Here is a 24,439-nt window from a genome sequence, read left to right as displayed (position 1 = left end):
CAGTGTGGTCTCCACTCCACTTCGAAGAAAGCCTTAAATGAGGTGGGGAGGGGGACTCAGGGAAGGGATGGGGGGCTTAGGAAGAGGGATCAGCCCCAGAGCCACAGGCCTCAACAGGCTCGCAAGTGCATGCACGCATGTGCGCGCGCACGTGAGCAGCACATGCGCACATGCACATGCTCGCACAGACCTCTAGGCTCCACCGGGACAGTCCCGGGACTGGTCCCCAACGTTGATGGGGAACCGCAGCTGCCCTCCCCCTCCCGCCCCCACGGGTGCCTTCCTCCTTCCTCTTTCTACTACTGCCCTGCCCTTCCCCAGGCGGATTCTTTATAGGTCTCAGGTTCCCCTCCGAGGCCTTGAGGTCTGGGCTGCCCTGGAGGACATGGCCTGGGCCCCTGACAACGTGCGGAAATGGTCAACCCTGGCGCTGCTGGCCCTCATGGGCACAACCCTGACAGCGGCCATCAACCCTGGCTTCTCGGCCGTAATCTCCCAGAAGGGTCTGGACTTCGGTAATTGCCTTTCTCCCTTCCTCCCTTATCCTGGGGCTCAGGGGGAGCACTTGTTGATCACTTAGGGTGCACAGCCCTTTAAATCTGGCGGCTGGCAAGTTCATAGCTCTGCTAAGGAGACCTCCTTTCCCTTGTTTTATGTAGGAAGAAACTAAGGCACAAACTCATAGGGCTGGGTAGTAGTAGATCTGGGACTTGGCCACACTATTCTTAAAAATTCCAAACGTCCCCGGGGCCCTAAAGGTCCTATGGTTCCCCTCTTTCTACACTGTCGCCTGGCACAAATTTCTAGGCCTTTCTTTCCAAAGCCTGACGTCTGCCTTGCCTCGTTTGCTAGAGGCTGAGCAGGCTGGAGAGGGGCTCTCACCAGTGAGATGTTTAAACTCCGCTGGCAGACCCAGAGAAAGCTACCCCAGACTACTCCCCCAAGTCCAAGCAGGTAACAACTCCGCTCACCTGCTTCGCTGCCAGGCGCCTCACGGACCTACCGGGTCCCGTTTCTTCCACCGAAGGACTGGGTGGGACACACTACTCATGTCCACTCCTGCAGGTGAGCACATCGGAGTTGCCCAGAGGCTCTGGGAAGTGCACACCTGATTTTCAGCTCAGGTCATCACTGAGGCCCTTCACAGAGCTTCTTCTTGGTGCTGCCCCCTAGTGATAGAGAGAGGAACTGCAGTACTCTGGGTGATCCCAGCTCAAACCAGACCAGACAGGTCCACAAAACCAGTGCGCACAGGCCCCAGGGGATCTGCTTTTCTACCCCAAAACTCAAGTTCTAGCCTAGGCAGGACTTTTCAGAATCTCAGGGATGCGGAAAGATTCCCCCATTGAGCTTTGAGGGTTGTGTTTAAACCCAGAACGTGTGTTTGTGTGTGTGTGTGTGTGTGTGTGTGTGTGTGTGTGTGTGTACATGTCCTCACAGAAGTGCACGTTTGACAGCTTGGGGGGGGGGTTCAGAGGCTCAGTCAGAACTCCTCATGCTGCCACAGCTGCCTCGCTTTTCTCTTCTGCTGGTGTCCCATGTGGCATCAGGAGTAGGATTTTAAAAGTGCGACAAGCCTATTCATGGGTGTGCCCCACACCCAAAGGCTGGCCCTGGGGCCTAAGCTCAGGGAACAGGAGACCTGCATTCCCATCCTACCTCTGTCTACCACAGGTCAGCTGTGGGCTCTTGAACAAAGCACTGGCCTCCCCCAGCCTGTTTCCTCTATGGGGGATGGGAGGGGTGAAAGGATTTCTCGGATTGCTCAGCCTTGTTGCAAGCAGGGCTTGGTGGACAGGAAGACCCCATGCGCTTTATTGTTGCTGTCCATCCCACTTGGTTCTCGGGGAAACCAGAAGCCTGTTCGGCTCACCTCTCTGCCTCCCTCCTCTCCCCTCAGGCGACGGGTTTGCCTGGTTAATTGGATCCTTGAGCTGTTAGCCGCTTCCTCACTGGTGGCAGAATTCCTGCCTTTGGGGCATTCATTTATTTACCCAACAAACAGTAAGTGCCAGGCACCCCGGTAAATACCAGAGATGCATTAATACATAACAACCGACATTGCCTCCAACTTCCAGGGACTTTCATTTAGTGAAGGAGAGCGACATCAACAGAGTCATTGCGAATAGATGCCTAATCACAAAGAAAGATGGGTGCTTCGAATGAGATGCTCAAGACTGCCAGGATAGTAATATCTGTGTCAGGAAGCTTCCCGAAGGAAGTTAGAGGTAGAACAGGGGACTCCAGATGAAGGTCCTGTAGAAAGCCTGGAGGCTGTAGAGGTGGGTGTCAGTGGGAATACAGCCCAGAGCAAGGTGTGGAGGAAGATGCTTGGCTGGATGTTTGGGGCTGTTATATCAGACCGGGATTCACAGTCTATAGCCCACAAGCTCAATGTGGCTTGCTGTGTATTTCTGTATCAGCTATGATCTAGTAAGGAGGGATGTTCGTTTTGAGTGGTTGTATTTGTACATGATCATGGGGGTGAACACATGGGTGTGGGTACATCTGGGAGCAAGGGGAAACCTCAGTTGTTGTCCCTCGGCACCATGCACTGTTGGCGGGGGGGATTCTTCACGTTCATGTATGTGTGTGGGCACACATGATTGTGTGAGCGAGGGGTCATGTGGATGCCAGAGGTTGACACCGGGTGTCTTTCTTGGGCGCGCTCCATTTTACATTTCGAGGCAAATCTTCAGTTCGGAGCTCACTGGTACAGCTGTTCTAGGCAGCCGGCTTGCTCTGGGACTCCTGGCCCCCTTAATAGCCCTGGTATTACGGACAAGTCACCACACCATCCAGCATTTATATGGGGCCTGGGGATCTGGGCTCTGGTCCTTATACTGTGTGGCCATCACTCTAACTACTGAGCCATTCCCCCCCCCCCCAGGCAGTTGCTTTGTTTCTTAGAAATAGGGTCTTGCTCTATGGCCTTAAATACAAGCCCTCGGGCCTCAACATCCCCAGTGCTGGCATTTCAGGTGCACCCACACACCCCTTAAAGACTGTCTTTGGACTTCAAATGGTTGGAAAAAGTTCAAAAGAATGGCCCATTGCATGTGAATGACTTATCCCAGGGTTCCCCGTGCAGTGCTGGGACACGGCCACCTTTCTGTCTTTGCTTCAGTGATATCGAAGTGGCAAACAGTGCAGGAGGAGTGGGTGAGCCAAAGGCTCAAATCCTGGCTGTCTGAAGACAGAGCCTGCTCAGCCCTGCCCTTTCCGCTGTTGTCACTGAAGCCAGGCCCAGGGGTCTGGAACTGCTGGGAACCTCCAGTCCTGCTCCTAAGCTGAGCGTGTCTCTGCTCTGCCCTCTAGCATGCCAGGAGGGTGTGACCGAGCTGCAGAAGGAGCTAGAAGCCATCAAAGTTCCCAACTTCTCTGGAATCTTCAAGACGAAGCATATGGGAAAAGGTTCCTATGAGTTCTACAGGTGAGGTTAGCTGAGGCTTAGGCCTCCCAACACAGGTTGCGGGGACCCGAGTCCTGTGGCCAAGTTCTCAGCTCATGGACTTCAACCCTCCCAACCCAGCATGCACACCAGCCCAAGGTTTACCACGCCTCAAGCTGAGCCTGGAGGTTGTCTTTCCAACACCCTCCACCACTCCATAATAGACATCAGGAAACCCAAACCTGCGCTACACACGTGGATTCCAGGGACAGGAAAATGGCCTGTGCCTGAGGCACAGCCTCACACGACCGGGTAGCCTAGCTGCAGCGCCTGCTTGAGCCAGGCTCTTGCTTCACTGGACGTTGGTCTCTCTTACCACCTCAGCGTCAGGTCCTTTCAGTCCCCCAGAGACAAGAGCGTCACCAGGTAGTTCTAAGAGCGCAGTCCCTAAGCTCTCTGTCCAGGAAGAAGCCTTCTCCTGCAACACCAGCCAAAGCTCTGAGGTACACTCTGATAGGCCAGTTTAAATAATGTACATGCCCCTAAATCAATCACTGTGCCAGAGGAGTTAAAAAACAAAAACAAACAAACAAAAAAAAACTAACCTTCTAAGCTTAAGTCGACCCCCCACCCCAGAAAGACAGGTGGGTTCCTATCACGGAACGGGTGAGATGGGCTCCCTAAATACACTTGCGTGTCTGCTGTCCCAAGAAAGGGGGTGTAACTGCTGGACAGAAAACCCCCAGTGTTTCCTTCAGAATTTCATGCCAGGTCCATTCAGCAGACATCTGAAGCACCTACTGTGTGTCTCTGGCAGACATTGGGCGGGCGCACCTACTATGTGTCAAGGCAGCATATCTCAGGTTTCCAACAGTGAGAACAGGTAGACACTTAACACCCTATACAGAGCCCGTGGTCAAGGCTCAGTGTTGGCCATCTTTGTTGACTGTCACTCACCCTACGAGATGGAGACCGCCTGTCCGCTGTGAACCCAAGCAGCCCAAATGACACACCTAGGGTGGCGCGTAGGTGAAGGGCCTCACGAAGCCCTCCTGGCCCAGGATGCTGACTGGGCGCTTTTTCCTCCACAGTATGACAGTGGACGGATTTCACATCCCTAATCCCCGGATCAGTCTGCTGCCCACGAGCAGGCTCCAGCTGTCTATCAAGGATGCCAGCATCAACATCAAAGGAAGATGGAAATCAAAGAAGAACTTCCTGTGAGTCTCAGGCGCTAGGGTTGCTAGGTGGGCTGGTGACACTTGGAGACTTCTGAGCCAAGGTGTTGGGCATGTCCACTTCTGCCTTGTCTAGAGACATAGACGTGTGTCGCCACCGGGTGGGAAGGTCACTTAAAAACACTCCACCTTGCATGAATAGCTGAGTTGGGTCACATCCTAGTGCAGGACGTGGCAAGGCAGAATGGGTGAAGAGGGAAAGCTAAGCAGGACTTTTTGTTTCTTCCTGTGTTCACCGGCTACTGCTGCTGTGTAACAAACATCCCCGTCTCAGTGACTTGAAACAGTAACCGTGATGTGTTGTCTCTATCTTGTGTATCAACAAGGCCCAGCTGAGAGGTGCGGCTTCTTCTCTGAAGTCCTGTGTGTCACCCAGAGCACAGTCTTAGAAACAGAAAAAGTGCAAAAGGCAGAGTTGGTCAAGCACACTGTGTCCCCTGTCTTATATAAATTCACTTTATGCCTACAAGGGAAGTGATTAATTAAGTTCATTAATCAATTACTGGGTCAGTAACTGCTTAAAGTTGCGACACGAAACCGTCAAATCTTGAGTGATGAAACTGAGATGTACATGCGCATGTTTAGCTGCTAGTGAAGAAACAGAAGCTCAGAGAGGTTAAGAAACCTTCACAAAGCCACACAGCAAAGGCTCTGGTGGGACGGGGCGTGGGAGGGCAGAATGCCAAGTGAAAATCAGGTTGGGATATCAGGTTAGAACCCCGAAGTCAAGTGCTGCCTCTTGTCTCTGACACACCCCTATCCCCAGGGCGGTGCTGACAGGGAACCTGAGGTCCCCCGCTGATGGGAGAAGTATGAGGAGGAAAGGGTTTGCTCCAGGTCACTTCTCTCTGTCTCCCCATCAGCAAAGCCCGCGGCAAGTTTGATCTGAGTGTCCAAGGCGTCTTCATCTCCGCTGACCTGCAGCTGGGCAGGAACCCCCCAGGCCGCCTCACTGTGGAATGTTCTGCCTGCATCAGTCACATTGACAGGGTTCATATCCAAATCTCGGGCAGCATGCTGGGGTAGGTCTCCTGGGGCTGCAATCCCAAGAGGAGACTGTCCCTCAAACTCCTTTCCTCAGAAAGTGTATCAGTAGACTCTCCTCTGTACAGACCTTCTCAGAGCCTTGGGTGTGAGCAGGGCAGGACGTGGTGGTGGTGGGGTGTGTGTGTGGAGAGACATTGCCTCAAGGCCCAGCTCAGTACTGGCAGGCATCCACCTGCAGACCTCCAATCACCTGTGTGCTGGCCCTAAACCAGAAGCCTGCACAGAAGATGGCAGGCCTTAACCAAACCTCACAACTAACTTCATCAACCAGAGCCTCACTGTGCAGCCGGCACTGCTCAGCATCTCTCTCACGCTGTCTGCCCAGGGGCCACCCGGAGTAGTCAAGACCGGCTGTCTGACCCTAGGCCCTCAGGCAACCCAGCCTGTTCTCGTAAAACTACAGGTCTGGGGTGGTTGGGGGGCGGGGGACCTTAGCAAGGTTATTACATCAGTGAAGGGCTCACTTAGGGCGGTAAGAACCTAGACTTTAAAAAGGTACAAAGTGCCCCGGACACTTAGAACTGGAGACCTGGCCCAGTCTGGGGGCAGGAGAAAATGACATTTGAACCGAGATGAAAAGGGTGAGTAGGTAGAAGTTGGCAATGGGGTGTTGGGACGGGGGAGGGGGGACCCACATGTGCAAACGGTGGCGAGAGGAAGCTGAGATACCAGGGAACACGGCAAGCCAATGTGGCTGGTTTACAGAGGGGGAGGGCCGTGGGGAGGTGGGTATGGGGTGGGGCAGGTGTCTGTAGCTATTAAGAAAATAGTCCCGTAAATGGGTTGCTGCAAGTGGGGAGAAATGTCTAGTGAAGGCTGCATGAGCCAGGGCTAGTTGCCAAGGTTCCCAGGCACACCCAAAAATCCCTTGTATATCCCCACACATCCCCTCCAGGTGGCTGATTCAGCTGTTCCACAAGAAAATCGAGACTTCCCTGAGAAACAGCATCAATGAAAAGGTAGGTGGGCATCAGTGGTGGCAGAGCCAAGGCCTCAAAGCGACATCTTAATCGTGCTGGGCACCTTGGCCTTCATCTCAACCCCTCAGCATCCACAGAGCCTTTAAATCCATAGAGCCCAGCGGCGTGCTTTACAGACAGTCCCACAAACAGAGCAGGGAAGGGCAGGGCCCCCTACTCAGCAAGCCTTCCTGTAACTGCCAAGAGGCTTCTGCTTACCTCCCGCTAGCTCCTTCACAGCAGCTTCTGCTGTCTCCCCCTAGCCTCCCTCCCCTCCCCTGCTCACCCCTGCTGAGCCCTGCCCTAGACTACACACCACTGAGGAAGACGCTGCGTCTCCGTGATTTCTTGCTGCCACTAGGAGGGACCCCTGTGGAGTATGGAGCAGGGTGATGGCAAGGGTACAGATGGCAAGGTATCCCCCATGCTGAGGACAGACATAGCTTAGCACTATTACAAGAACTCTCTGTATGTGCTCTGGCATTGGGTCCCTGAAGGTCATCACCAGTAGAGCATCCTGCTGGGCAGTAGCCCTGGCTTGAGAAAGTGAGGTGTCAGGTGGCACAAGGCTACAAGTGGGCCTGAGCAGGCTGGAGTGGGCTGGGGAGTCAGCCAAGAGGGGAACTGAGGCCATGGGAGCCACAGAGACTCCACGAGAATTGGATGATTTGGGGCCCCCCCCCCCCCCCATTGGCCTGTTGGGTGAGCAATGGGGCAATGGAGCAGGCAGTATCTGAGAAGCAGCCAGAGTGTTCAGCCGTCCCCTACCCCTCCCAGTCTGGGACAGTGAGAGAAATGACACAGGAGCCACAGAGGATGGTCCAGTTCCTATTGGGACTTCAGAGCCTCCTGTGACAGAAGCACATTCCAGGGCCAGCTTCTCTTCCCTTTTCCCTTCTTCCTTGCCAGATCTTCCATCCCTCCTTACCTCCCCCATCCACTGCGAAGACCTAGGAGGTCTTGCAAACCAAGGTCCAGCAAATAAGTGGACACTTTATTCCTTAATCCATTCAGCCAATCTGCATTTTTTAGGTTGTTTTGTTTTGTTGTTTTTCTATGTAGCGCTGTCTGTCCTGGAACTCACTCCATAGACCAGGCTGGCCTTGAACTCAGAGAGATCAGCCTGCCTCGGCCTCCTCAGTGCTGGGATTACAGTCTGCATCTTTTCATTGGCGAGTTAAGACCATTTACATTAGCAGAGTGTGTGTGTGTGTTTGTGTGTACACACTGGGTATGTGTGTACTCATGTGTGTGAATGTAGACACACTGTGCCATTCTTCTTCTGGGCACTTTTCTGCCACCACCTTCCATCTCTCCATAGGGAGCACCAGGGTTCCAGGTGCTTGTGCTACCTGCCCAGCTTCTACATAGGTTCTGGGGATTCAAACTCAGGCCCTCACTCTTGCGTGGCAAGCATTTTTACCACCAAATTGCACATTCAGGGTTGTCACTGAGGGGTGCACACTAACTTCTTTCTCCTGAAGGCTTTCTGGTTTACTGTGAGAATGTGAGAGATGTATCCTTGCCCGAGCTCTCAGGCTGTTGTGTGTCTCCACTGTGTCACGCACCCCCCTCACCCCAGTTCCTCTAAGTATCACCTGCAGCACTGGTGTAGTAGAAAGAGTTGCTTTAGCTTGCGGATGGACATTGTAGCTCTAGCTTGCGGATGGACGCTGTAGCTTTAGCTTGCGGATGGACGCTGTAGCTTTAGCATGCAGATGGGCATTGTAGAAGATCTGTATTTCCCTTGGTGTTGTCCCAGGATAGCTGTTTTGGGGCAGAGCTCTTGGTTGGAAGTTCTGTTTCAGGGCTGAAATGCATCACCGCTCCCATTGCCTTAGGGCTTCAGTGGTCAGGTATGCTTTGCTCTGCTCATTTTGCCTTTGTAAGCGCCCTTTCTCCTGCTAGCTTCTTGGTTTTAGCTACAATATGACCTGAGATGGTTTTCTTCCGGTAGAGCCAACACGAGGTCCCAAATACTTAGTGTACTTAAATGTCATTTCTTTCCCCAGACTGAGGGAATTTTCACCTCGCTTGCTTGTTTTAATTGAGTAGGGGTCTCACCCTAACTCTGTCTTGGTTCCCTCTTCACCCACTCATCTTGTCATCATGACCCAGCGTCTTGGATGTTGTCATCATAACCCTCGATCCCTTGCTGCTCTCTATGTGCAGTAGCCACTCAGCCTTGTCTTCAATTCCCAACATTCCTTTTTCCTCTTGTCCTAGTCTCTCAGCAATTGCATTAACTACTCTACTCATTGCTGGTTCAAAACCTGACAAAGGTAGGAAGGGTTAATTTGTGATTTGCAGGCCTGGTCCATCATGGAAGGGCAGACAGGGCAGCAAGACACCGAGGTGGCTAGTCACAGAACATCCAGTCACGAGCAGAGAGACGAATACTGGGGGATCGTCTCCTTTTATCCAGCTGGAGGCCCGGCCCATAGAATGCTGTCACCCCATTCCAGCCTTTTCCTGCCTTTAGGGACAAATCTTAGGCACTGTATCAGCCCAAGGATGAAACGCATCCTAAATGAGCGTACGCCGTGGCTCAGATTTGATAAGAGACCGTTGTAAGGGTTCCTGCTGCAGCAGGCCCAACCTTAGAGTCTGTTTCAAGTCAGGCCTGGCTGCATGAGCACAAACACGGAGGTCAATCTGAGGACCCGTGTGGCTACTGAGTAACTGATCGCAGGTAGTGTATACAGCTTGGATAGGAAGGACAAAGGGGCCATTCGTGTCTTAGGTGGGGTGGAGGGAGGTTGCATTATCTCTTCAAACTGACCCACAATTTAAAACTTGAAAATTCTTTATTTCTAGAACTTTTCACTTAATAGTTTTGGATCGTGGTTGATCATAGGTAACTCCAGTTTTGCCAAAGGCAGAGGTCTGGTTATCCAGGCTGCTGTAATTGATCTGTTCCTTGCCGCAGCAGAGGGAAGAGGGCTCTAGAGAAAGGAAGAGAACAAGGTCAGCCAGTGAGGTGGAGAAGCTGCCAAAAACAGCTTCTCCAGCCACAAGGCTAAGGTGAGGGCGCCTACACACACCCAAGCCTAGAAGGTGCCCTGCTATCCAAAACCCGGAGAAGGGAAGCTGACCATGGACCACCTTGTATTTGTTTGCCACTTCATTCTGTGAAGGATCTGCGATAACGAAAAACAGATAAAGAGAAGAAAAAGTCAGACAACTGAGAACAACAGAGAACACAACACTATAGCCCAGGTCCCATAAATACCCGTTAGGGAAGTTCTCATGCAGGAAAAACACAGGGCGCAGATATGCAGACAATGTAGTCTTATACAGTTAATTGTTTCTGAGCTTCCAGTGGCCAAAGACAAAAAGGAAACTTGATTAGCTGTGTGATTTTTTTCTTTTTCTTTTTTTTTTTGGGGGGGGGGGGGGGTCCAGACAAGGTTTCTCTGTAGCTTTGGGGCCTGTCCTGGAACTATTCTTGTAGACCAGGCTGGCCTCGAATTCACAGAGATCCGCCTGCCTCTGCCTCCCAAGTGCTGGGATTAAAGGTGTGCACCACCACCACCCAGCTAGCTGCGTGGTTTTTAACAAGACACTAAAGGAAGACAAAGCGTGTGCTGTGGTTTGGATTTATCTCCACAGAGTTCATGTGCTGGACTCTTAATCCCCAAATTAATCTGTTAATGGTGTTTAGCGGTGCAGCCCGTGGGTTAAATGAGCCCCGTGGTGGCCTTGGTGGCTTTATATGGGTAGAGGTGGGGTTCCTAAGCTAGCACATGCCTCTGTCTAGCCATGTTACACTTTCCACCTCGTTACAATCTGGAAGCCTCTTGGCAGACTCTGCCCCCTTGTCGTCGTGGACTTGAAGGAGCCATGAGCTAACTAAACCTGTGTTCCCTGTGAATCACTTGGTCTCTGGTGTTTTGCTGTCACCACAGAGAGAAGATGGAGATGGTGTGTCTGGACTCTCACCACTTCTGGAGCTCACTGGCATTTCTTTGGTTGTCCCTAGATCTGCAGAATTGTCACCATCTCGGTGTCCACCAAGCTGCAGCCTTACATCCAGACTCTTCCAGGTGAGGGCTGGGAGTGGCTGAGGATGGAAGAGGATGGGGGGCAGCTAGAAGGGGGGCAGCGTGGATGGAGCAGGCCTGAGCCTGGTGGCGAGGGGAAGGGCGGGCTGCAGTCCTCCACAGCTAGCATCGGGCCAGTTCCTTGTGCATTCAGAAGTGAAGTGGAAGCCAACTCCTTCCTCCAGCCAGGCAGAAGGCTAACACCCTGGACCCCAGCACTCCAGTACCCCTGTACCTTGGCACCCCAACACCCCAGCATCCCCGCACGTACCCTGGCTCTCTGAGGCCAATGACACACACAACCTGAGATGAGAGACTGCCCACTTCTCTCTAGACCTCAGTTCCCACGCCCTGCAAAGGGAACAATATCTCTATATACAGCAAATGACAATGAGTCACAGCTCCTGCTGGCAGGCATCCTCCTGCCCCAGCCTTCTCACTTCACTCCTGGAGAAACTAAGACTCAGAGAGGGACAGAGCTATCTAGAAGAATCCAGATCCCAGTGTGGAGATCAAATTTTATTCTTGGCAATTTCATACATTTATATGGTGTGTCTCGATTACACCCACTGGAAGCTGGGGTCTTAAAAACCTCAGATAGGACTGCCCCCTTGTGGACTATGTGCTGCTGGCCCATAACACATGTTCTGGTGCAGGACCAAAGAACAGCCTCCTCTTTCTCTCTCTTCTCCGATTTCACACTGCAGCCCAGGCTAGCCTCAAACTCTCAGTCTCTGCCTCAAACTCCCACCTCTGCCTCTCATATGATGGGATTACAAGCATGTTGCCCCCTCACTGAGCCATTGCTATCTGTGCAAATGCGTGCATGTATGTATGTGCACGCGTGCATGTGTGAATGTATATGTGTGTGTATACATGTGTACATGAGTCTGGGGACTGAACCCAGAGCCTGATGTTGACACACTGGGTGCTCCAACCCAGTCTCCATCTCCAGACTTCACATCTTTTCTGGGAACCTCAGGGAGTCCTGCAGGGGTCCTGCAGGGGTGATGGAAAGAGACCACAGTTCCCCTTGCAGCCGTGCAGGCTACTGCCACTGGAGCCGGCTCACAGCCCATCTTCTCTGTGTCTAGTGGTTGCCAGAGTGGATGAAATGGCCGCAATTGACTACAGTTTGCTGACTCTTAGAACCACAGTGGAGTTCCTGGAAGGGCAGCTAAAGGTGAGGATTCCACAGAGATGGGCATCTGCTCAAATGACCCTGTGACCCTGGAAACTGACCTCTTCCTATTTGCTTTGCCCCACTCCACACTCCCCTGCATCCCCTGCTCCAGTCATGCTGGCCACCAACATTCCAGAAACTGACTGTGCCTGCCTGGGCCCCAGGGCCTTTGTGCTCACTCTTCCCTCTGCCCAGGGTGCTCCACGGCAGATATGCACATTGCTCTCCCTGCTTCCTTCCGGTTCTTGGTCAAACTGGGCCCTCCCAGGAAAGTCTTCCTAGGGATGCTTTCTCCAACCACTCTTGCTGAAATAGCCCCCAACACTGCCTTTATCTCAGCAGAGCTAATCACACCCCAACACCACCCACCCACACCCACACCCACACACACACACACACAGTATGTCAGGAGAGGACAGGGACTGCATTGTTCACTGCCATATGTACAGCACCTGGAAATAGGCCTGGTGAAGGGTAGGTGTCGGGAAATTTGTTGGATGGGGGTAAAGGTTGGCAAGACAGAGGGAAGAACAGGAGTGACATTGCCTAAATCAGTGGTTTTCAACTCTCTTAATGCTGTGACCCTTTACCACAGTTCCTCATGTTGTGGTGACCCCAACCATAAAATTATTTCATTGCTACTTCATAGCTGTAAATTTGCTACTATTATGAATCATAATATAAATATCTGATATGTGTCCCCTATGGGGATCGCAACTCATGATTGAGAACTACTGGCCTAAATCATACCATGCAGAAATAAGCACACTCAAGACTGATTTAGAGCCTCCAAAACTTCTCTACAGTAATACAACATACACAGAGAGAGCAAGAGGGGGAACAGACACAAGGAGAAACAGAAACAGAGCATACAGAGGCATAGAAACAGATCCACACAGCACAGATGCAAACACACACATACACACACACACACACACACACACACACCATGATCCTCTTGTAAGCACAGCTATTCATCACTGAGCCAGAAGAGTACAACATGGACGGCTCCTAAGACACCCACAAAAATGTCTGCTGTGGCCTCCCATTGATGACTCTGTCCTTCAGTGAACAGCCACAATGAGGTCCCACCCTGGACAGCAGTGCCCCACCTGAGACAGCTGGACTTTACTCAGATGTCCCCATGCAGCTAACCAGAGCTACAGTTGGTACCAAACCAGACCATTTTGTCCAGTGTGTGGCATGCTGGTTACCAAAATGACAAGAGTTATTCATATGATGGGCAAGTGTGAGTAGGGAGCCTGGGTCTCTATCCCCAAAGACAAGCTTGGGGCATTTATGGGCTGGGACCTGGGGAGAGGTGATGGATGTTAACTGGGCAGATGGAGGATAGAAAAACAAGGAACTTGGGGCAGGCAAAGCTGCGTGGTGATCTAGGAAGAAAGAGCAGGCAGCTGCATCCTCAGGAATCATCCTGAAAGCTCTCTGTCCACTCAAGACTACTCTCTAGAGGTGCCAGACAAGACTGAATGCTCAAAATACCCACATATACACAAGCAGTGCACACACCTACACATACACATGGACACACATGCATGCACACACACATACTCCACACACATGCACACATCAGGGTACATTCATATGTGCAAATGTATGCATGCACCTACACATAGTGCACACACATGCACATACCTATGGCATACATACATGTACACATACACACATGCATATACATACACACTTGCACACATATATACATATACACACATGCAAATGCATTCACCTGCTCTTGGCTGGTGACCTGTTTTGCATGGGGGATGGTGCTGTCCTGCTCATATTTCTCTCTAAGGATGCATATTGGAGCTAGTGTCCACTATCTCTGAGAACTGCCTGGTCAGCTGGGTGTGGTGATGCAGGCCTTTAATCCCAGCACTCAAATGGCAGAAGCAGGAGGATCTCTGTGAGTTCGGTCTGGTCTACATAGGAGGTTTCAGGTCAGTCAGGGCTACAAAGAGACCCTGTCTCAGAAAGAAAGAAGGAATGGAGGAAGGGAAAAAGAAAAGAAAAAAGGAAAAGAAAGGAACTATATGGTCTTCCACTGTATGGGCAATGTGGAATTAACTTTAAATGGCAGCGTGATTCAAAGGCTCAGAGAACATGGCTGGGCTGTAACTCAGTGGCACAGGCTCACCAGCACGAATGATGCCAAAGCTTCAGGGAATGTTCCCCACTGCCCTCCTGCCCACACCAGGCACCACACTGAAATGACGTTTGTCCTTTGGTACACATTTAGACTTTCTGTGCTCTTTAAATTTTACGTAAGTGGTATTCTACCATATGTGTCTACAAGTGGCTTTCCGAGCTAGACATTGTTTTTCTTCCTAATAAGCAATCTGTTCTCGTCGCACGTTGTCAGAACACTTCTTAGAGACACAAGGGACAGGTGTCCTCTCAGTAGCATGTGATGCTTACCAAAAATGCACACTCCAGCCTTCCTGAGTCTGTTAACGGGACAGAGGAAGCAACCTGGAGGCCACTGTTCTTTTGGTGGCTGCTGAGCTGACTGGCAAGAGGGAGGGCAATGGTGCAGTGGGAGGAGGTGTTGGGCTGTGTGACCGTCTTGTGCCCCAGGATGCTGGAAAGTACCCCCCGGTGCCCCATGCTGCCACCAACAGTTCCTGGTTGTGCCCAGCTGGTTCCCTCCCATCTTGTACTGGACTCGAGTTGCTCACCTGCAATCCTAGGACACCCAGACCTGCTCTGTGCTTTCTACCCAGGGGGAGTTTTTCTGGAGGAGACACCACGACCCACTCCCTATTACCCCACCAGCAATGAGATTCTCCCCCAACAAGAGCTACATGGTACAACTGGGCATCTCCGACTACTTCTTTAACACTGCCGGGTTTGCATATCAAGAGTCTGGAACCTTGCAAATGACCCTGAGGGACCAAATGGTGAGTGTGGCTGACTAGCACAGAAGAGCATGGACTCCATGTCCAGCAGACCTAGGGAGGCTTTGTTCCCGGGGGTAGAGCCCCAGGGTCAAGTGTCTCAACCGAGGGACTCTAGGCCACTAACGTATCCCTGTACCTCAGACTCAACTGTAAGTCACCCACACTAGTGTCCTCCCCAAAGGCCATTGTGAGTTTTAATTGAAAGAACAGTGCAAGAGGCTGGGAGCCCAGAGCTCAGTGCATAGCAGCCACACCCCACAATATGCTATTCCCACTGCTGACTTAGCATCATTGACTCTTACAATGTGTTCATGGCTGGACTCGCTCTGGACCTCAGTTTCCCCATCTGTATATGATGAAGTAACCCCCTTCTCTACAGCCTGGGAGGTACAGCCATCCCAGCCAGGCCACTTGCATTGTGGCCCCTTTTACAGCACTCCTCAAAACCGTCAGGTTCTCCTCTCTTTATAGGAAGACATGCAGAATGGCCACGGCTCACTATGGAAGCAAACACAGACCACCCATGGGGGCCAGCCAGGCTGCTTACCCCAGCAAGACTGGGCCCCATGGCTGGTGTACCTCAGGAGTCAAAGTTGGCAGGGGTGGGGCCTCGCGGGATTGGAGGGGTAGCACAGAGGCAGGCTGGATGAAGCGGGCCATCCTGTGACTGGTGTGACAGCAGCAGTCACTGACCACGCCCACCCTTCCTTGCCAATAACTAACCAAGTTGTAGAGCAAAGTGGTACTGGCACAGGGCCCCAGTGTGTGCTGACATGCAGTGTCTCACCCCCGGCCTGGCATGCACCTATTCCTCTCAGCTTTAACCGTCTCCCAATGTCCTCACCCCTCCTCACCGCAGTTGCCAAAGGATTCCAAATTCCGCCTGAACACTGAGTTCCTTGGGACCTTCCTGCCCAAGGTAGGAAAGCCTTGTCTCCTCGCTCGCTCTCTAGAGTGCCAGGGAGGCTCATTTACCCATCAAATCTCTGCCGAACTGGGGACCAACAGAACAGACTGCCTACCCACCGTCCCCCCACCTATCTTTTCTGCTTCCCCCCACCCCTGAACGTCCCTCCCTCACTGCCCTCCTCTCCTCTCTCTATTCCTTCATGTTCCTCTCTCAGTCCTGTGAAGACAGAACTTTCCATTCAGGTGCACACGAACAAACCATGCGTGTGCCCTGTGATGGTGACAGCAATGGGTGGATGAGGTTGCGGCAGACAAGGTGGACAGGCAGATTCCTTCTATAGGCTGAATGGCTTAAGCCAGAAATTTATTTCTCATGAGTTCTGTGGACTGGAAGACCAAGGTTGGGGTTCTGGGAGGACAGTATGCCAGCCACTAGTCCACAGGGAGGGAGAGGGATGCACTGATGTCCCTTCCTCTGAGAAGAGCCCTCAGCTCAGAGCTCGTTCAGCCTGGCTTCTGTAGACAGCCATCTCTGAGCTCTATTGGGAGCTGCAGAACAGAGGCACAGCAGGCCGTTTCCCATAGCGTCTAGGGATTTCGACAAGGAGGTGGCGGCTGAGGAGGTGTGGCGGGTAGAAGTGCCCAGGAGGTTTGTCTCGAACACTGGCCTTGTGGCCATTGCTCTTACCTCACCTGGATGGCCTAGTGGGAGGATGGATGGCTCTCATGGGTTTCAGATAAACGGGACCTCTTCCGTCACTCGTCACTTGTACCGCACCGCAGGTGGCCTTGAAGTTCCCCAGTGCAGAGGTGCAGCTGCTGATCTCCGTTTCCTCGCCTCCACGTCTGAGCATCCAGCCCTCAGGCCTCTCACTCGACCCTGCCCTGGAGGCCCAGGCCTTTGCTGTGCTCCCCAACTCCTCCCTGGTCCCTCTTTTCCTGGTTCACATGGTAAGCTGGGTGGGGACCCAGATCCAAGCCTGTGCCTGGGTCACCGCCTCACCTGCACCTCCCACAGACCCTTCTCACCAGCGTCCCCCATGCACTTGCTTGTTTATGTGTGGATGTTCCTCCCTTGTCCTTTCATTCATTCAGTAATTCATTCCTCCACTGCGCAAAACAGCTCCCAGCTGCCTGTCTTGGATGATTCAGATATGCGTGTGTGTGGTTTTATCTACCCATACACCTATTTGTCCAGTTTTTAATTAAGTCAATTACTCATTCTTACGTGAAATATGCTGTCCCTTTTCTGGCCCCTATGCCCATCACTTATTCGATTACTCACAGATTCATTTGCTTAACCCTTGTTCAGCGGGTCCGTCTTCATCACTTACTCATCCATGCATATCTTGGAGTGCTCCTTCATTTGTGAATTTGCTTAACCCTTAATTTGCTCAAATTTTCATTCCTCTGCTGATTTGTATCCATTGGTTGGGTCTCCCTGTTGGTGGCCCCTGCATGCGTCCAGCATCTCCCCTAGTAGGGGACACTAGAGGCCTGTGGAGCATCTACAGGGATGTTCCCATCAGGGGGCGCTAGAGATATGTGGCCGGTCTGCCCAGTTTCAAGCTGTAGCTCACTGGGCAGGTGAAATGGGTTCTGATTAGGCTCCCTGAGGCCATAGGTAGGCAAGGGAGCTGAGGTGGGGCTTCTCTTCCTTAGTAGCTTTTGAGGGAAGCAGGGGGTGGCTATTGTGATGACAGGCCAGCGGGACTTTCAGCCCTTGCCTCTTCCCAGGCTGACAGCCCAGGACTCTCAGAACCACAAGGCCGAAGCCTTTCTCCCTGCTTCCTGGGCTCTGTGGGTATGACCCAGAGGTATGGTCACCCTGCTGGCCCTCCCCTGCCAGGAGTCAGGCCGTTTACCTGGATCACTTGCTTTACAGAACACAACTGCCTCTTTGGAAGTGGACGCTGAAGTAGACAAGCTTGTTGGGGAGATGAAGCTAGAAAAGTAAGCCTGGGGGGCCAGGAGGAGGTGGGTGTTTATCCATTCCTGGGCCCGCAAGAGAGCAGTGGGGGGGGGGCAGGAGGAGATGGGTGTTCATCCATTCCTGGGCCTGCAAGAGAGCAGGGTGGGTGGCAGGAGGAGGTGGGTGTTCATCCATTCCTGGGCCTGCAAGAGAGCAGGGTGGGGGGCGGGAGGAGGTGGGTGTTCATCCATTCCTGGGCCTGCAAGAGAGCAGGGTGGGGGGCAGGAGGAGGTGGGTGTTCATCCATTCCTGGGCCCGCAAGAGAGCAGGGTGGGGGGCAGAAGGAGGTGGGTGTTCATTCATTCCTGGGCCCGCAAGAGAGTAGTGGCCTTCCACACACTCAATACCCAGTCCTGGCCTTGGTCCACCTGACCAGGCCTCAAGCCACAGGTGGTGACTGGGATACTCAGGAGAACTGGACCTGCCTGGGCAACCGAATAAGACACCGTCCCAAAGCAAGACTGGAAAGGGCTGAGACTATGACTCGGTGGTAGGGCGCCTGCCTGGAACGTATGGGGCCCTGGGTTTTCTCCCCAGCACTGCCAAAGAAACAAGAAACCAAACTGATGCTCAGAGACAAGCGACTCCCCAGGCTCATACATAAGTGACCACATGCCCCTGTTTACCCAAATGGCCTGGCTTTAGTGAGTAGGCTGTGGGTTCATCTAACTGAGAAGCCTGAGGCTTTCAGGCTGAGTAGAGCCTGGTGCCCCAGTGATATCATTCTGTCTCTTGGCTTTGCTGTCCCCTGGGCTGGCTTCATTCCTTGCAAGTTGTCCCCACAGGCAACATCACATGTGGCAGGAGAGAGACACTCGCTTGCCATCTAGAAGCTTTGCGACCAGCGCCCACTGGGCAGCACATCCCCCCTCCCCCCCCCACACACACACACTAGCACTAAGCAGGGAGGTAGGCTGTACCCAGAGCTTAGGGTTTGGTCAGCAGCACTAACCATTCTGGGAACATGTGACTCTCCTCAAGGGAGAGCCTGGGGCATGCCGAGAAAGCACACTGGGTCAGAAGCCTGGGTGGTATTCATGGGTGGGTTCCCGGCCACTCAGGCCACCCAACGACCTTGTCTCCCCTCCCTGCAGGCTGACACTAGAACTGAAGCAGTCTGATTTCGGCTCCTTTAAGGTGAGTCCTAGCCCTGCCGAGGAAGCTCCCGGCTCACCTGCACATAGCTTGTTCTGTGGGCAGGCCACCTGAGCCAGAGTCCTGTCTCTTACAAACCGTGTGGCCTCAGGCCAGTCGCTTGCCTTCTCAGAGCTCATTCCTCCTCACCTGGACTTGTGTGCTGAGACAAAGCACACACAAAGAGCTATTCGGTGTGTTTATTGATGGGACAAATTAATTACTTTACTGAGACTCCATTCCTAGGTATTAGACGATGAGATCAAGCTGAGTGCATTAATCCCAGCCCTTGAGAAGCAGAGGCAGGCAGATCTCTGTGAGTTCAAGATCAGCCTAGTCTACATAGTAAATTCTAGACCAGCCAGGACTACATAGAGAGACTGTGTCTCAAAGAAAGAGGCAGGCAAGTGAGATCAGAGGAGGCCACCCTGAGGAGCTGATACTTGGCCATGAGAATGAGCCAGCAGCAGTGGGAATAGCAGGGGATAAGGCCCTGTAGCAGGACCATCTTGGCATGTGTGTGGAATGTAAGAAACTAGGGCCGCTGGTGACCGATGAGGAGAGGATGTGAGAGATGTGGCCGATGAAGCAGGCTAGGGCTGGGTCGCCCAGGGCCTTCTAGCTAAGATGGAGGCGAGAAGACAGAGTTCAAGGGCAGTGAGCAGCCTCAGGGAGCCTGTCCTTACAGAGAACAAGGAGCTGTGATCTATGCCACTCTTAGGGTCCTGTGGTCAGACGAGGGGGACAGCCACAGGACACAAGAGTGTGACCACAGGGTGTAAAGCCAGGAACAGAGGAAGGAGGGATTTGGAGGAGAGGCTTAGGTGGAATTGATGGGAGAAGATGTTTGTGGGAAGGCATCATGGTGGTATCTGGGTTGTGGCTAAGTGACTGAGTGAGCCAGAAGAGGCCTGGCCATTTGTCTGTCCGAGCGCTGTCCTCCTCCCTCCAAATAGACAGACCCATCCATATGGCACCCCCACACAGTGCACACCCCGGAGGCTGAGACTCCTGAGCACTGACAGGAGTCTTCCTGCTTCCCGCTGCTTTGCAGAGCACCCCCTTTCCCCACTGAGGGCCTTGGAGCCACCAGCTCCAGAATCACATGGTCCCAGCCTGCCACCTCCAAGTCTGCTGAGAATCCATCTGGGATAATAGCAAACAGAAGGCTAGGCTGCCCTTCCTGGGGCTCCTCTGGCTTCCCCTGCCCAGGCTGCCTCCAGCTGGTAACTAACTTCTGCTCCCGCAGAAAATGAAAATGGGCTTTCCCAGATGTAGGGCTAGGAGGGTAACAAACTGAGATGCCCACGGGAGCACAGCCTGGGAAGCAATAACGGCTACTCCAGAAATAAAAGCATACACATTTACGAGCTGTAAGTGTCACTGCTCCAGGCAGGCATCTTGACGTGGGTCCAGGTTATCATTTGTTTATTTGTTTATTTTTATTGTCATCAAAACAACACACATGCAGCCCTGAGCACTGGGAACCTGCACTTCTGCAAACCCAAGCGGTGAAACTCATTTGTGTTTCTACCATTCGGCTCCTGATTCAGAATACAGCCTTCCTGGCTTTTCAGTGGGCATCTTTAATTAAAATTCAGAATTCCTTGGTCCTCAGAACTTCCTTTTCCTGCCTCACACTTTGGCCCATTGCTGATGGTTACATTCCTACAATATCCTGTTTAATGGTTCCCTACTATTGCTTGGTATCAAAGTTGCGCCACATCTCCAAGTGAGTGCCCTGCTGTTGCACTTGGTAGTTTTGCTAGTTTATTATTTGTGTTAAATTGTCTTGTGGAAGACTCTTGCTTCTCAGGTTTTTCTTTTACTCCATGTTATTGCCTGCTCCCCAGCCCCCAACAGGAAGGATGTATGAGGTCTGTTACTGCCTAAAAAACACACATTTGAAATAAAGCCCTTCCTTCCTTCCTCTTTCCCTTCCTTCCTTCCTTTTTCCCTCCCTCCTTCCCTTCCTCCTTTCCTCCCTTCCTCCATCTCTCTCTCCCTCCCTCCCTTTCTCCTCCTTCTTTGCTTTGTGTTTTTTGAGGCAGGGTTTTACCATTGTAACCTTGGCCTGGATCTCACTATGTAGACAGGCTCATAGAGATCCACCTTCCACCAGCCTGTGGCTTCTGAGTGCTAAGATTAAGGGCATTGCCACCACGCCTGGCTTGTTTATTTGTTTCAAGCCAGGGCTCAGGGTCTCAGGAGTCTTGTGTTGATTTCAAACTCATGATGCTCCTGCCCAGCCTCTGAATCACAAGCATGTCCTCCCGTGTCTTGCTCATTTGCAAGGCTTTTGTTGGCCGCTGTGGAAGAAAAACCCATTCAAAGTCTCCCAACCTTCTGTGTCCTTATGGCCTTACAGGTTGCCTGGTTTCCTCATATTTTGTCTGTCCTGTGCCCACTCTGGTGCTTCTCCAGGTTGGGAGGCTGTGGAGAGCCGGGTGGCAGGGGGATGAGGTGTGAAAGAAGGGCGGTTGCCTTGATGACATAGCTCCCCCATCCCTCTCATCCGAAGGTGGAGCTGCTGCAGGCTGCCATAAACTACCTCATGCCCACGATAGTGCTGCCCAAGATCAATGGTAAGGAACTCTGAAGAAACTAATGGTTTTCAATCTCGCTCAGAAAGATGGGGTTGCCTGCCTGCAGGTCCTGGTTCCTGGCCTAGCTTAGAGGCCAGAGGATGGGCCCCTCAAGTGACCTCAAATGACATCTGACCAAAAAGTTCAGAGGATAAAAGGAACTGGCATGCCCTGGGCTCCTCCTCTACTCCCATCCCTTACATCATTCCTGCCTGTGAGGTGGCCGGGGGGCAGTTTGTTGAGTGACTTTTTTTTTTTTAAATATTTATTTATTTATTTATTTATTATGTATACAATATTCTGTCTGTGTGTATGCCTTCAGGCCAGAAGAGGGCACCATACCCCATTACAGATGGTTGTGAGCCACCATGTGGTTGCTGGGAATTGAACTCAGGACCTCTGGAAGAGCAGGCAGTGCTCTTAACCTCTGAGCCATCTCTCCAGCCCTTGAGTGACTTTTTCAGGGAGGTGTAAAACTAACATCTATCCCCAACTGGGCTTCACACCAGCAGCCTCAAGACTGACCTAACCAAGTTCACCTTCATGGGCCAGATGGGTCTAGGACAAATTCCTCGGGGCTGACCCAGGCCACTCCAGGTTACTAAACTATCCCCTGTACTTGCATGCCTCGGTTCCACCTCAGTTTATGGAGTACAGGGGTTGTTCCCCCAGCTACTGCCCACTCACATCTTCGTCTGCAACACCAAGGGGTTCCATGTACAGATACCCCCAATTCCAGGTCCATGCTCTGCCTATAGAGTCCCCAGTTTCACTCAGGTGTGGCACAGAGCAATGGTGTGTACCGCCATGTCCTGCATGTGGGCCTGGGGGTCAGTGTAGTAGAAAGGGGCAGGGCACAGACACCAGAGCAGCCTTCCTTCCTGGCATACAAACCTGTGCTGGCCCCTGTTTCATGTGTCCCTCTTGTCTCACACTATAGAGAGGCTGCATAAAGGTTTCCCTCTGCCTTTGCCCGCTGGGGTCAGGCTCAACAACCCTGTGTTCCAGTCCTACCAGGTAAGTCCCCAAGGTCTCCGGTCACCAAGTGGCTCGTGAGAATAGCCACCCACCACTGCCAAGCCTCCTGTGTGCCACACCCTACACTGAGCCCTTCCTAGCTTCACAACATCCTTAGGACACAGAGAGAGTTGGCGCTTAGAAAACCCGGGCTGTTGCTTGTTCCTGTAAACGTGGACTCACCAAGTAGACACGCAATTCTTTTTAGGTGGGTGTGTTTAAGTGCCAAATATCAGATTATTTTAAAAAGCAACTGGAGATGCCAGGCGGTGGTGGCGCATGCCTTTAGTCCCAGCACTCGGGAGGCAGAGGCAGGTGGATCTCTGTGAGTTCGAGACCAGCCTGGTCTACAAGAGCTAGTTCCAGGACAGGCTCCAAAGCAACAGAGAAACCCTGAAAAAAAAAGCAACTGGAGAGAGAGAGGGTGGAAGAAAGAGAGGTTTGATCTTACCTGAGGAGGACCATGTTCATACATAGATAAGGGATGTCTTTGTCACCCACATGTTTGGTTGGCCAAAATCCCTGCACCCCTGCAGGAGATGAAATGTGACTTTGTTGTTGTTGCTTTTCAAGACAAGGTTTCTCCATTAAATAGTCTTGGCATCCTGGTACTCACTCTGTAGACTAGGCTGGCCTCAAACTCACAAAGATGCGCCTGCTTCTGCTTCCTGAGTGCTAGAATTAAAGGTGTGTGCTACCACTGCCCTGCCATGGGATGCAGCCTCTTGTAGGGGTGGAAATGACTTCTGTAGTCCACAAGGGAAGCTGGGAAGTGTAGTCTTCCTCAGGAAACTATCACCTAGAGCATGGTGTATAGCACTGATGCACCAGCATCACCTCGGTACGTTTACATGAAGAGTTCTATCCACGCCTGTCCCGCAGGAGTGTGACACCCCGATGTTCACATACCTTCCTCTGAGTTTCCAGGCTCCTGGGCTCCTGGGAACTTTCCCTCAACTCTCTCCGTCTCCCCTTCTCATTCTGTCCGCTCCCTGCATATCAGCAATCCAGGCCTTCCTCTCAGGCATCTTCTCCCCAGGTCACGGGCATTCGTGGTCGCTCTCGGCATCCACCCCTGCAGCACCCAGCTTTCCTCTGTGATATACATGTCGGCCACCTCCCTTCCACAATGTCTGTACCCCTTCATCCCTAAACATCCCACTAAACCCATAACCCCACAGGCAAGCCCTCACCTGGCCCCGAGTTCCTGCCTCTGCTGACAGCTTGCTTTTCTGATACAAGGCCCTTATGAGAAAGTCCTATGTCACCAAGTTCCTCTCTCTAATGCATGGTGGCAGTCAATCCTAGTTCTTTAGACCAAGGAGCGGCTGAAGATGAGACTGGAAAACAGGCAGCAGAGCAGAGGAATCTGCCCGCCTCCTCCAGCATCTCTGTTCCTGATTTTTATCAAGGTCATCGTAAAAAAAGAAAAAAAAAGCCCCTGGCAAAATTTAATTGCTTCACTTAGAAACAGAGGGAAGGAAACTTGGGGCAGAGAGTAATTTTTCAGTCTTGATTGGAACCAGGTCTTTTGAGCTGCTGCAAGGCAGGGGTGACACACAGAGGCCCCCAAGGTGGCCGAGAGAACACCTACCAGGGAAGCTGCTGGCAGGATCTCCAGCTGTCACTGCCGTCACACAGGCCCAACTGCTGACACCCTGCCTTTCTCAAGCAGACTGGCTTCACCCCGCCCCCATCTTAGCCAGGCCCCCAAGTTTGCTTTTCTTAAACATATGTATGTGTATGCTTAAGTGTGTGTATGTGTGTATGGCTTGCACACTGTGTGTTTGAATGTGTATGGGTGCACGTGTATGTGCATGTGAGCATGTATGTGTGTGCACATGTATGTGGAGGTCAGAGGTGACAAGTGACATCCATCACTCTCTACCTTGTGTCTTGAGACAGAGCTTCCCAGCCAGGCCACCCTTCTTAAAATCCCAGCCCAGCATCTAGGGTGCAGTTCAGCTAACGATGTCTGTCTCTCCCTAGAATTTCCTGGTGCTTGGAGCAGATGTCCACCGGACCTGAGAGATCACCACAGGC

The 24,439-nt window shown here is 52.3% G+C and overlaps 1 protein-coding gene across 1 annotated transcript; it reads left to right on the top strand.

Annotated features, from left to right (window-relative positions):
• The first annotated feature begins 385 nt into the window (after positions 1-385).
• Positions 386-24,424, top strand: Bpi (bactericidal permeability increasing protein). Its single transcript, XM_038331857.1, has 15 exons — positions 386-515; positions 3,319-3,433; positions 4,483-4,611; positions 5,493-5,651; positions 6,572-6,635; positions 10,618-10,681; positions 11,773-11,861; positions 14,603-14,779; positions 15,639-15,698; positions 16,472-16,639; positions 17,574-17,641; positions 18,755-18,797; positions 21,316-21,379; positions 22,320-22,396; positions 24,386-24,424. Exons 1-15 carry the CDS (start codon positions 386-388, stop codon positions 24,422-24,424), a joined length of 1,446 nt encoding a protein of 481 aa, XP_038187785.1.
• The last annotated feature ends 15 nt before the right edge of the window (positions 24,425-24,439 follow it).

The sequence above is a fragment of the Arvicola amphibius genome, chromosome 5 (assembly GCF_903992535.2).
Source record: "Arvicola amphibius chromosome 5, mArvAmp1.2, whole genome shotgun sequence".
In the NCBI taxonomy this organism is placed as follows: domain Eukaryota; kingdom Metazoa; phylum Chordata; class Mammalia; order Rodentia; family Cricetidae; genus Arvicola; species Arvicola amphibius.
Note: the sequence above shows the minus strand (reverse complement) of the source record. Positions and strands in the feature narration are given on the sequence as shown.